Raw genomic sequence first — 13,135 nt, 5'->3', positions numbered from 1 at the left:
TTAGAAGAGTCACATTTAATGGGCATCCCTCCAGGAGCCTTGCTCTGCCCCTGCTCTGGAGGGGGCTGCTCTCTGAGGGAGGCCTTGGCTGCACCTGGCCAGAGACTGCAGTGACCACTGTCCTGTGGATGACTTGGTGGGGGTGAGGGAAGAGGTTCTTTCACAGGGAGCTGCGGCTAGCCCAGAGGGTCAAGGTATCTGGCTACCCTCCCTGTCCAGGCACAGCCCACACCTTATACATTCTCCAAGTCTCTTGGAGAAGAGAAGGGAAGAGACTGCCCGCTCTGGGGCATACAGTAGGCACTTAATGTGTACTTCCTGGAGTCAACCGCCTATTGAGTGAGGGGAGGACAGAGTGGCTGCCAAGGTCTGCTGGGTTCAGATCCAAGGCCAGAGGAGCTAAGATCCTGGCCTTGGGTGGCTGGCATGCTGCAGGCAGCAGACAAAGCCTCTGACACAGTCCTGGCTTGAGGCCAGGCAGTGTCCACAGCACCCACAGGGCAGGTGCAAGTCTGCCCCAGGCCAGTCCTTGAAGAGGTAGCAGATGGCAGCTCGGCACATAACTTGAACAGGAGCTCTTTTCTCTAGCAGCCAGACATTTTGCCAGGGGAAGAAGGGGCTGGTTACAGACTGTGACCCTCAAAGGACTTCACCAACAGCCCCTGTCCATCCCTCAGGGGTCGGGGGGAAGCGAGGCAGGTGCAGGCTACTGGCTGTCCTAAAGCCCACAGACTGGGGGCCATCCCATTCAAGCCTCTCGGTGGTCACTGTGGAGACTCTGGGTCCAGGTCAGGGTTGGTGCTGGTCTGCATGACGTCCACATGGCTGTAGGACTTCCAGGCCTGCAGGTTACAGCTCTTTAATATGCTTCCCAGCTGCCGCCCCGGCCCCACTTCAAATGTGCTGGGGAACTCGGTGCCCTTCTTCCTCTGGTAGATGGAGTGCATTGTCTGCTCCCACTTCACCGGGGAGACCACCTGCTGCCCCAGCAGCTTCCGGATGTGCTGGGGATTCATGTACCTATTTCCACTAACATTGGCATGCACAGCAACCAGAGGCTTCTTGATGTTAATTGTGTCTAGAATCTGTGTCAGGGGTTCCACAGCTGGTGCCATGAGGCGGGTGTGGAAGCCACCACTCACAGGTAGCAGTTTGGTCCGTCTGAAGTGATACTTAGCAGAATTCTTTTGCAGAAACTTCAGGGCCTGAAGGGGAAGACAGGAGACTCAGGCAGGCAAACCTGGGGAGGACTGGTGCCGAGCAAAGGTTCTGGCCGGCTACAGGATCCTCGTGCTGCGCACAGCATAGGGTGCAAGGGCATGCACATCTCCACGCATCTCCGTACATCTGTGTGAGTGGTGCTGGGATGGATCCCAGGGATTTGAGCATCTAGGCAAGAACTCTACACTGACTTCATCCTCAGCCCCTGCTTCTAAGAACAGGGTCCTAGTACACAGCCCAGGCTAGCTTTGAACTCACAATCCTCCTGTCTCAGCCTCCTGAGTGTTGGGACTATAGGTGTGCACTGCCAGATCTGGCCTATAAGCCCAGGAGCTATAACCTTAATTCACTTTTCAGTTCCAGTCAAACTTGGTCGTATACACAATGTCCCTATGGGGCATTCACCTGCCCTGACTGAGAAAGTGACTGCAGTTCACCTATGCATGCTGCTAGGTAGAACTGTGGGTCTAGTTAGCCCAGGACTGAGCAGTGTGGTAGCTCAGGCCTGTCACCTCCCACCTCTGACCCTCTTCCTCAACCCTAAAATGGCATAATTTCATGTATTTCACAAAGCAGCTGGGGGTCAGGGAGCATCAGGTAAGATGCACAGAGGGGCTGGAGAGATGGCTCAGTGGTTTGGGGCACATACTTCTCAAGTTTAGTTCCTAGCGCTTATGTCAGGCAGCTCACAACCACATGTAATGCCGGCTCTGGGGGACCTGGTGCCCTCTTCTGGCCTTCCCGACACACCCACACCCACAGACACAGGCATAACTAAAAATAAATCTTTAAAAACCAAGATGCGCACCGGGAGTGGTGGCGCACGCCTTTAATCCCAGCACTTGGGAGGCAGAGGCAGGGGGATCTCTGAGTTCCAGTACAACTGGGGCTACAAGGAGACCCTGTCTCAAAAAGACAAAAAAACAAACAAAAAAAAACAAGCTGCACAGAGCATTTGGTAGAGAAGCCCAGCACCCACCTAGCACACGTGTTCGTGTTCAACTAAGAATCCTGTTACTTGGTAACCGTGACCAAGCCTGCTTCCTGCCACTCTAACCTACCAGATCAAAATTCAGAAGGAGCCCAGTGTGGTGGCACACCAGGAGCTGGAAGCCTTTGACCCTGTAACACCAACCCTTCCCACTCCGCCTGGGTTGGCTTCATGCTGGGCTCTATGTGGACAGCTGCTCAGTGACACTTCCTGTGGCACAGTCCCCAAGTGCTTCTCAGGTGGGGTTTCTGGACATTTAGTGGCTGAGCCACAGGCATTAAGGCCATGTCTCCAGGTCCAGCAGGTTCTCTGCTGGCCTCAGGCCTACACACTGACAGAAGCCGAGTTTCCCACAACACTTGTGGAAAGGGGCTCCCTGCTCAGGCCAGCCCTCACCTGAGCTTTTGGAGGTGGGACTTTTGTTTTTTGGTCTTTTTGAGACAAGGTCTTCCCATAGCCCCAGGTGGCCTGGAACTCACTATGTAGACCAGGCTGGCCTGGCACTCACAGAGATCCACCTGCCCCTGCCTTTTTTTTTTTTGTCTTTTTGAGACAGGGTCTCCCTGTAGCCCCAGCTGTCCTGGAACTCACTATGTAGACCAGGCTGGCCTTGAACTCACAGAGATCTGCCTGCCTCTGCCTCCCGAGTGCTGGGACTACAGGCATGCGCCACCATGCCCGGCGCCCCTGCCTTTTGAGTGCTGGGACTAAAGGCGTGCACCACCATGCCCTTGGGGGTGGTACTTCTAAGGCACCAAAAGAACATGCTAGGGACTCCCAGGAGGACTGGGACTGGATGTGTAACTGCGGGTGCCTGGGAAAGAGTTCTGCCTGGCCAGGCCCCTCTTGAGTCACTTCCCAAACTGCTCCTGGGAGTGAGCTCCATGCTGACAGGTCAGATCGGCCACCAGAGGGGCTGCGGCTCTCACGGACTCAGAGGAGGTATTTGAGGGCACCCAGCAAAGGTGAGTCCAGAGAGCTCGGAGGAAATGAGTGGCCCGTGAGGGAAGCACTAGAGTGAGTACAAGGAGTGTTAAATACACAGCTGTTGTTTTGAGGCAGGATCTCATGTAGCTCAGACTGGCCTTGAACTCCAGATCCTCCTGCCTCCACCTCCCAGGTGCTGGGATTACAGGTATGTGCCATGCCTCCTACTCTGCTCCTGGCCTCCAGTCACCTCTTCACACTGCTCTTCCTTTGACAAAAAGGCCTCAAATTGGTCTGTGTGCCCAGTGCTGTTACTTAGAATAGCTCAGTGACACTCAGGCAGGCAGCAAATGGGAGTGGGGACTGAGGAAGGACATTCCCGAGTGCAGAAACAGATACAGAAAGAGCAGGGCACAACAGCAGGAAACTGCTCCCTCCTCAAAGGAAGCAGCCAGATCATGGACCACAGAATGAACTGCACAAAGGCCCTGGACATGGTGAGTCTGTCTCCTTCACCTGACACACCTGACAACCAGGTTCAGTCCTGTCTGCAATGGCCTCTGTGGTACTCTGGCTCTCAACATCCTCTTCCAGACTGTGCTCAGTATGGCATCTGCTGTACCACGGGGCCTCACAGGTATGCAGTGACTCTGCTTGTTATGGTTAGTTTTAATGGACAGCTTGACACACAGGAGAAGAGTCTCAATGAGGGTTTGCTAAATAAGACTAGCTTATGGGCATGTCTGTGAGAGACTGCCTTGACTTTGCTCACTGATACGGGAAGAGGTGGCCCACCACGGGCATCTTCATTATAGTAGAGAGCGAACGGAACTCCAGCGCTCACGCATCATTCTCTGCTCCTGCCTGCAAGGAGACCAGCTGCTTCAAGGTCCTGCCTTGACTCCCCAAAATGGTGGCCTGTAGCCTGGAATTAAAGCCAAATCAACCCTTTCTCCCTTAAAGCTGCTTTTGTCAGGGCATTTCATCATGCACCAGAAACAGAAATACTGCTTCCTGCTAGACTGGGGTGGAAAGGTGGTTCCCATCAACACTAACCTCAAGGTGTCCGGAGATGACCCTACAATCAGGAAAGAGGTAGTTGGACACCTCACACACTGCATCCTCTATGCCCAAAGACTTGCAATGTTCCCGGGCTTCCATGCAGGCGAAGGAGAAGTTGGACTGCCGTTGGCCGAGGACAGACAGCATCCCACTGGGGACAGCCTCCGATGCTTCCTGCATGGCTTCAGCTCTGACCTTTACTGCATACAGCCCTAGCCAGACAGAAAAGTCAAAACACGAAATGAAGTCAGGTGAGGTGGAACATGTCTTTAATCCCAGCACCTAGAAGCAAAAGCAGGTGGATCTCTGTGAGTTCAAGGCCAGCCTGGTCTACACAATGAGTTCCAGGCCAGCTGGGGCTACAAGCAGACCCTATCTCAAAAAGCAAAAAACAAAAACAAACAAACAAACACCAAAACCACAAAATGAAGCAGGGAGGGGTAACTCGAAAGCTCCATTCTTTGAGGGAGACAGTGACAGTGGGGCTTACTGCCAGTCTGCAGGTCACAGTTCCACCCATCTGTATCTATTTCCATGTAGCACCATGGAAAAGAAGACTGGAGAGATGGCTCAGTGGGTAAGAGCACTTGCTACACAAGCATGACCTGAGTTCAGATTCTCAACACCCATATAAAAAAAAAAACTAGGCATGGCCACATTGGTGCCTGTAATCCCAGCACAGTGTGGAGGGGAAGGGCAGAGACAAGAGGAGGCCACCAGCCTCACTAGAGTTCAGTGAGTGGCCCTGTCTCAGCCGAATAAGCAGAGACATAGGTCATTAGACATCCTCTAGGCCCTGTGAGTGCATGCACATTGGTGTGCATACATGCACATCTATATACGCCATGTATACAAAGAGAGAAAGAAAAAGGAGGGAGAAAGGAAGAAGGCAGGCAGGCAGAGCAGGGTGTCCACTGTATTAATTCAAGGAGCTGGGGCTGGAGAGATGGCCCAGTGGTTAAGCACTGGCTGCTCTTGCAGACAACCCAAATACAGTTCCCAGTACCCACATGGCGGCTAACAACAGCCTAACTCCAGTTCCAGGGGATCTGATGCCCTCTTCTGGCCTTCATGGGCACTGCATGTGGTACACATGAATTAATGCAGGCACAGACAATATGCATAAATACAAAGAAAATAAGGGGCTGGAGAGATGTCTCAACAATTAAGAACCCTGGCTGCTCTTGCAGAAGAGGACCTGGGTTTGAATCCAAGCACCCACATGGTGGCTAACAATCATCCATAACTTCAGTTCCAGGGGATCTCACACCCTCTTCTGACCTCTGCAGGCACTGCACGACACAGGTGTACTTATACACATGCAGGTAATGCATGCATATGCATATACATTTAAAAAATTAAATAAATCTTCAACTCAAGGAGCTTTCCACCTGAAAGCTGGTGTACTGCTGGGCAGTGCATCTCACCTGGGTGATCCTGCCCTGGGGTACTGCTGGGCAGTGCATCTCACCTGGGTGATCCTGCCCTGGGGCAGGTTCTGGAGACACTTTTTAGTTGTCACAATTTCAGGAGACAGTGAGGTAGAGGTCAGGGCACTGCTACAAGGAACACCACAGAATGCTCAGGAAAGCCCCCCAAACAAACTGTCTGGTCTCAAACACCAACGGTGTGGTCCAGGGCGGGGCAGAGAGCAGCGGACGTAGAACCGCACTGTCTCAGGTAAGTCATAGCTCTGGGTTCAAACTTTCAGTTCATAAAACATGGATATGAACATCCACTCTGCTTAGATTGTAGAAAATGGGAGTTACTCTTTAAGAGAAATCAAACTGAAAGAAACTACAATCGAGACCACCAGACAAACGGGCTGCTGTATAAAGCACAAACAATTCACAGACTTCAATAAAACATGGCTGTCATAAACCAGGTGGTAAGCCCAGCACTGTAAGGCAGAACAGAAACGGGCTCAAGTGGATGAGGAGACAGGCTGTGCCCAGGCAGGCAGCTCTGAGACTGTGATACGAGACACCACTCCTGTCCTTCCCAGTTTCTGTTCCTGGACAGGACAGGCTGACCAGAGCACAGAGACCAAGGCACTACTCAGGGCTACAGAGGACAGAGAGGGCGGTGGGCAGGCCTGCACCTTGCTCTCTACACACCACGCACTCAACACTCGAGTATGTCTGTGTGGGACTTGTAGCCCTGGGTCCCAGGACAGTGTTGAGCACACACAGGAGAGCCTGTGACAGGAAGCAGGAGAGAGCACAGAGGAAAGTGGCAGGCACATGCAGTCATCTCCCAGGTGAGCGGCACAGCAAAGGCTGTGACAAATGTGTGATTGCTCTGGGAGCCGCTCAAACACTGCAGTTGGCATATGCACGATGCTATCCTTTGCGAGTAAAAAGCAGTGAGGCTTGAGATGGAGCTCAGTGGTGGAGCGCTTGCCTGGTGTGCTTAAGGCTCTAGGTTCAGCCCCCAGCACCACCCCTGCCCCACCTCCTCTCCCCTCCTCCACGATAGGCACTAACCTGCTCTCTTCTGAATAGATTCAGGTCATACTACTACAGTTTAACTTTCTAAGGAACAGCCAAACTGTTCTCCACAGTGGCTGCACTACTAGTCAGTCCCACCACCACGAATGGGGGTTTCTATTTTGCATGTCCTCAACACTCGGCCCATTCCACGTGGGTATAAAGTGCTAGTTCAAGTGGTGTTGACTTTCATGTTCCTGCTTACTGGCCATTTGAGTGCCATCTCTGGAGAAATGTGTATTCAAGCCTTCCCTGTACTGAACTACAAAGCAAAATCAATCCCCCTATGTCTCTCTCAGACTTAGTATGTTATCCAGGCTGGCCTTGACCTCCTGGGCTCAGGTGATCTGAGACTACAACCACAAGCTCCTATGCCCAGCTTCAGCAGAAATCTTAGGACATGAAATAATACAGCTCAAGATCAATGATGTGTGGGGTGTGCTAAAAGTGGAACTCAGGGTTGAGCATATGCTAACAAGAATAAATATGTTCATGTACTTGTTTTTCACTTAATGGGTATCTACTGAGCATTTACCTGGTGTGATAGGCATGGAATATGTCTTAAGAATGCAGAGGGCAGGCTGGAGAGACAGCTCAGTGGGTAAAGGCATCTACTGCCAAGCCTGATGACCGAGTTTGACTCCTGGGATGAACCCATGAGGTGGAAGGAGAGAAGATACTCTTGCAAGCTGTCCGCTGACCTCCATTCACTTGATGCACATGGATACAAAATAAATAAAATGTAATTTAAAAAAGAATGTAGAGGGTAGTGGGGGAAGACAGCCAAGGGATTGCAAAGCAGAAAAGAGGTCCTACTGAGCCCTTCAGATCAGAGGGTCAGAGATCCAACCCTTGTGCCCCCGCCTCCCTGCAGTAGGTCCAGTATCAACGCTGTGTGCCTATTTCCATGAGCCCAGCAAGACCACACCCTAAACAAACCAAGCTCCTCCTCACCTTCAGAAAATTCCATGGCTCCAGCAAACACCAGCGCTGCGAACTCCCCTACACTGAACCCAGCAGTAGCAACACAGTTCTCAATGACCTGTGATGACAGAGACAGAACATGTAGCTAAATCTGGGGGAGCTCAGTCCCAGGGTTCTATGCCCCGAGTTTGGCAGGGCAGGTGAGTGTCACTGTTCTTCCACTTGTACCCTTGTGGGAGGAGGTCACAAAGGTGGGCCTGACTGTTCCTGAGTCCAGTCTTTTACTGTGGACGGCCTTCCCTAATGACATGGAAGGCTAAAGCCTGGCCAACTCTAATTACACTATAACACAGAGCTCTGGATTCTCTTGCCTCTGCCTGCGGTGGCTTCTCAGGCCACATGGGATACAGAAGTACAAGGCTGGAGAGACGGCTCAGTGGTTAAGAACACTGGGTGTTCTTGCAGAAGACCCGGGTTCGAATCCCAGCACCCACATGGCAGCTAACAACTGTCCATAACTCCAGTTCCAGGGGATCCGACAGTCTCTTCTGTCCTCTGAGGGCATTGCACAACCCGGGTGCACTTACCTACACGCAGGGAATACACGCATACACATAAAATAAAAATAATAAATAAAATATGAAAAAAAATTTTTTAAAAAGAAGTACATGTACAACATGAGGTGATCGGTTGGCTCACAGCTGCAATCCCAGCACTTGGGGCAGCTGAGGCTGGAGTTCAAGACAAACATAGGCTACCCTGCATTTTACCCCTTCCATCCTCTCACCCTCTAAGAGTACAGATGCCAGAAGTGTGACTTTTGAGGCCACAGAGACTAGATTTCAGTCCCTCCTATGACATGAGAGGACAGCAGGGCATACTTCATATGGTTGCGAAAATGCCTGTGCAGTGTTATCTATAAAAGGGTCAGCAACACTTGGCCCAGGGTCAGTACTGAATGAACACTGTCCCCATGATGTAATTCCAGCAATAACCCTGAGGCTTTTTTCACCATCTTTCACAGTACTTACTCACAAGGTGGCTGTGAGGGGGAAGCACAGTCAAAGGTCTCAGCAGGGGCTAACACTGACTGTCCTAACATCATTCAATATCAACAGCAAGTGTCACATGCTCTGGTCTTCTTTTTGGTTTTTCTTTGAGACAGGGTATCACTATGTAGCTCTGACTGGCCTGGAACTTGATAGGTAGACCAGGCTGGCCTTGAACTCATAGGGATCCACCTTTGCCTCTTCAGTGCTGGGATTAAAGGGGTGTGTCACTGTACCCTGGATCTTCTCTTTAAAAGAATTTTAAGATTTTATTTATGTGTATATGTGTGCCTGTGTGTGTGTTGCGTATGTGTGTGCAGGAACGCATGGAGGCCAGAGGAGGGTGAAGGATCCCTTGGAGCTGGAGTCATAGGCAGTTGTGAGCTGCCTGATATAGGTGCTGGGAACCAAACACCTGTCATCTGTAAGAGCAGCCAGTGTTCCTAACCACTTCAGCCATCTCTCCAGCTCCTAAAGATTGTGTTTTTATCAATGTATGCATGTGTGTGTGTGGGGGTGTGTGCTAGAGAGATGGCTCAGTGGTTGAGCATTGGTGCTCTTCTGGAGAACCTGGATGTGGTTCTCACACACAGGCTAACAATTGTCCACAACTCCAGCTCCAGGAGACCATTACCCTCTGGTCTCCACAGGTACTACACAACACAGGCGCACTTATACACAAGCAGGCAAAACACTAATACAAATATGTGTGTATGTGACTGTGTATGTGCAGGTGCCAGAGGAGGCCAGGAGAGCACCAGATCCTGTGCAGCTGCAGTTACCGGAGGCTGTGAGCCCCTGACGCAGGGACTGGGCAGTAAACTCTTCTACAAGAGCAAGTGGTCTGAACTGCTGAGCCATCTCTCTAGCTGCTGATGTCGTCTCAGTATCTTTCATTAAAAGCTGGAAGTTGTCTTTAAGTCATTTTAATCTAGTAATTTGGGGCTGGAGAGATAGCTCAGCGCTTAAGAGCACTGGCTGTTTTTGCAGAGGACCCAGGTTCGGGTCCCAGCACCCACATGGAGGCTAACAACTACCGTTAAGTCTAGTTCCAGGGATCTGACACCCTCTTCCGACCTCCAAGGGCACTGCACGACACGTGTGCACTTACATACATCAGGCAATACACATATAATACACATATATAATACACTCATGCACATGAAATAAAACTAATAATCCAAGACCATTCAGAATCACAGCCCCTCACCCTGCTGTGTATCTTCCTGTGACACTCGGCTTTAACGTACAGAACGGTGCATTTAATTAGTGTGTAGCAGGAATCCTGGCTTTGGCCACTGCGCCTGGAGCACTACGTGTGAACTCGGCTGCAGCCCGCGGCCTGGCAGGCGGAGTCTGGGGCCCGGCCCTCCTCCCCGGCTCACCGCGGGCTGCAGGTGATGGAGTTTCTCCACAGCGGCCAGTGAAGCCACGAAGACGGCAGGCTGGCAGTGCACCGTGCGGTCCAGGTCCTCTTGCGGCCCGTGCAGGCAGAGTTCCAGCAGGTCGTAGCCCAGCACGTGGCGCGCAGCCTCGTAGAGCTGGCGGACGCGGGGAAAGCCAAGCAGGCCGCGGCCCATGCCGACCTCCTGGCTGCCCTGGCCAGGGAACAGCAGCACCGAGCACTGCGCCGGGGGCCGGCGGGCTGTGGCAGGCCAGGGCGCCTCCACCACTGCCGTCGTGTCCCGCAGCAGCTCAGCCACGTCCACGCCCGGCGGAGGCATCCGGAAGCTCGAGGCGCCGCGACGGCCACAGGCACCCCAAGCCCACGCGGCCCACGCGAGCCGGGCGCTCATGGCGAGACGCTTGGCCTCCGCGCGTTACCGTGGAGACTGAGGAGCGACGGCGGCTGCGCGGCTCCAGGTGGTCCTTTGCGTATTTCCTTCCGGGTACCCGGGGTCAGAAGAAACGTTCTGGAATTATTGGTTCCGCCTTAGCTCAAAGTGTTTGCCGGGGGCGCTGAGGTCCTGTAGGACTGAGTGTCCTTAAAGCTTAGGATCCAACACAGAGCACTCCACAGGGAGTGCTCAGCGGTTATTTATGGACTAAATTGCGCAATGTCACCCAGTATTTACTGTTTTTATCTGGAATGTGAAAGAGTACTTGGGACGATTCTGCCAACATTAAGCAAGCCGCTCTTTCGTTACTCACAAATCAGACTCGGTGCCCAGCTATCATAAGCCTCTGATAAATCAGACTAGCTTTTTAAATTCCTCACGGAAAGCTGTGGTGAACAGGTGCCATCGTTAGCCTCAATTTAGAACCGATGAGACAAAAGTGGCCCATGCCTTTAGTCCCAGCACTTAGGAGGCAGAGGCAGGTGGATCTCTGTGAGTTCAAGGCCAGCCTGATCTACATAGTGAGTTCCAAGCCAATTGGGGCTGCAGGGAGACCCTGTCTCAAAAAAGACCAAATGGTAGGCAAGAACAGGAAGTCAGAAGACCAGCCCAGGAAGTTTAGGTCTCTAAGTAACAGGAGTTTCCAGAAAGAGAAGTGGGAAAAAAGAGGGAAGGAAATGGTCAAAGCAGCAATCCAATTCTGAAAAGGAAACACTGGGCCTTTCGACACCAAAAGAGCCTGTTTGAGCCAGGCATGGTGGTACACACCTTCAATCCTAGCCACTGGGAGGCCAGGGAAGGAGGATCATGAGTCCCAGGCCTGCCTGGGCTACACAGCAAGTCCTAGACTAGCCTGGGCTGTATAGTAAGACGCCTTTAATCCCAGCACTCGGGAGGCAGAGGCAGGCAGATCTCTGTGAGTTCAAGGCCAGCCTGGTCTACATAGCAAGTTCCAGGACAGCTTGGGGCTACAGGGAGACCCTGTCTCAAAAAGACCACAAAAAAGTTCTAAAGATAAAAGTGAGCCTATTGAATGCTAGCCCAATGGATGAAGTTTAGACCCACATGGAAGGCTATGTCTGTAAAATTTCAAAACTCTGTGGTATAAACTTAAAGTCTCCCAGGAAGAACCATAGATTGCATCTGAAGGCTGCAGCAACAGGATGACTTCTCCAGCTCAGCAGCTGGACCACTGTCCTGTGCTGGTGCACACTGGTGTCACAGCACAGGGTGGCCCGAGACTGCTAGACCACAGCACACCTTTGTGGACTTGTTAGCTAAGCATCAGTCCACTGTGGGGAGAAGGGGAGACTGCGTAAAGTGCTCTTTCACACACTCTTTGGCAAGGGCTCTGGGAGAACCGGTTCAACCCAGACAAAACAGAACCAGTAAGAGGGAAGATGCTTTGGCTCACTTTCTGTTGCCATCACTAAACATTCCAGACTGGGTCATTTAGCAAGAGTGGAAGTTTATTGAGCTTACAGTCCTAGGGGCTGGAACGTTCAAGGTCAAGGGGCTGCATCTGGTGAAGGCCTCCCTGCTGGTGGAGACTCTCTGCAGAATCCAGGGTGGGGCAGGGTTTTACCTGGAAAGAGCCAACTGGCTTTTATAGCAGACCCACACTTGGATCTATTACTTGATTAATCATGAATGGATGGAGTCACCCAATGAGTCCTTGAGACCTAATCACCTCCTCAAAGTCTTACCTCTTGATACATCACCATGGGGATTAAACTTCGATGAGAGTTTTTCCCCCAGAGGGTATTCAAACCATGGCAAGTATGCACCCAGGACATGATGATCCATCCAGGAGAGAGACAAGGGCAGCCCAGAGGGGTACAGAGAGACCCCAGGGCAATGGGCATGTGTACCAGGCATGAACAGCCATTGCTATAGGGAATGGAAAGACTCCAGGGGTGTGTTGAGAGGTGTCACAACTAGATCTCTGCTGCTGCTGTGCTGCTGATTAAGAATAGGAGGCCTGGGGCTGGGGAGCTGGCTCAGTCGGTCAAGTACTCCTGTTGTAAGCACTAGGATCTGAGTTTGAGTCCTAGAACTTGTGTGAAAAAACTGGGTGAGGTGGTTCATGTTTATAATCCTAGGGTTGGGGTGACATGGGCTGGTAGATCCCCATCCCCAGGGCTCACTGGCCAGCCAGCCTAGCCTAATTTATAAGCCTGGGATCAATGAGAGACCCTGTCTCAAAAAACAAGGTAAGAAGGGCTGGAGTGATGGCTCAGAGGTTAAGAGCACTGGCTGCTCTTGCAGAGGACCCAGGTTCAATTTCCAACAACTACATGGTGGCTAACAACCATCTGTAACTCCAGTTCTAGGGATTCCAGTGCCCTCTTCTGACCTCTATAGGCAATGCATGACGTGAGTGCACTTACACACATGCAGACAATACACTCATACACATAAAATAAAAAATAATAAGCTGGGCATAGTGGCACACACCTTTAATCCCAGCACTCAGGAGGCACAGGCAGGCAGATCTTGTGAGTTCGAGACCAGCCTGGTCTACATAGTAAGTTCTGGGGCTATAAAGAGACCCTGTCTCAAAAAGATAAAAAAATTAAAAAATAATAAATAATGGCCGGGTGTGGTGGTACACGCCTTTAATCCCCACACTTG

At 51.7% G+C, this 13,135-nt stretch overlaps 1 protein-coding gene across 3 annotated transcripts; it reads right to left on the bottom strand.

The window, feature by feature from the left end:
* Positions 1–10,520, bottom strand: Mcat (malonyl-CoA-acyl carrier protein transacylase). Of its 3 annotated transcripts, none has more exons than XM_008844739.3 (4): positions 10,049–10,518; positions 7,645–7,732; positions 4,196–4,413; positions 1–1,205 (listed from the first exon to the last, which is right to left on the bottom strand). In XM_008844739.3, the coding sequence occupies exons 1-4, from the start codon at positions 10,457–10,459 to the stop codon at positions 765–767; spliced, it is 1,158 nt and encodes a 385-aa protein (XP_008842961.1). In that variant the 5' UTR covers positions 10,460–10,518; the 3' UTR covers positions 1–764. The 3 variants fall into 3 exon arrangements, with proteins under 3 accessions (XP_008842961.1, XP_029425025.1, XP_008842963.1); XM_029569165.1 differs by lacking the exon at positions 1–1,205 and adding an exon at positions 2,906–4,064 and having other exon boundaries at positions 10,049–10,520; XM_008844741.2 differs by lacking the exon at positions 1–1,205 and adding an exon at positions 2,906–4,003 and having other exon boundaries at positions 10,049–10,519.
* Between the last annotated feature and the right edge of the window lie 2,615 nt (positions 10,521–13,135).

This window comes from Nannospalax galili, unplaced genomic scaffold, assembly GCF_000622305.1.
Source record: "Nannospalax galili isolate Female #2095 unplaced genomic scaffold, S.galili_v1.0 scaffold180, whole genome shotgun sequence".
Taxonomy (NCBI): domain Eukaryota; kingdom Metazoa; phylum Chordata; class Mammalia; order Rodentia; family Spalacidae; genus Nannospalax; species Nannospalax galili.
The sequence above is the reverse complement of the archived record's forward strand: the minus strand, read 5'-3'. Positions and strand labels throughout refer to the sequence as shown.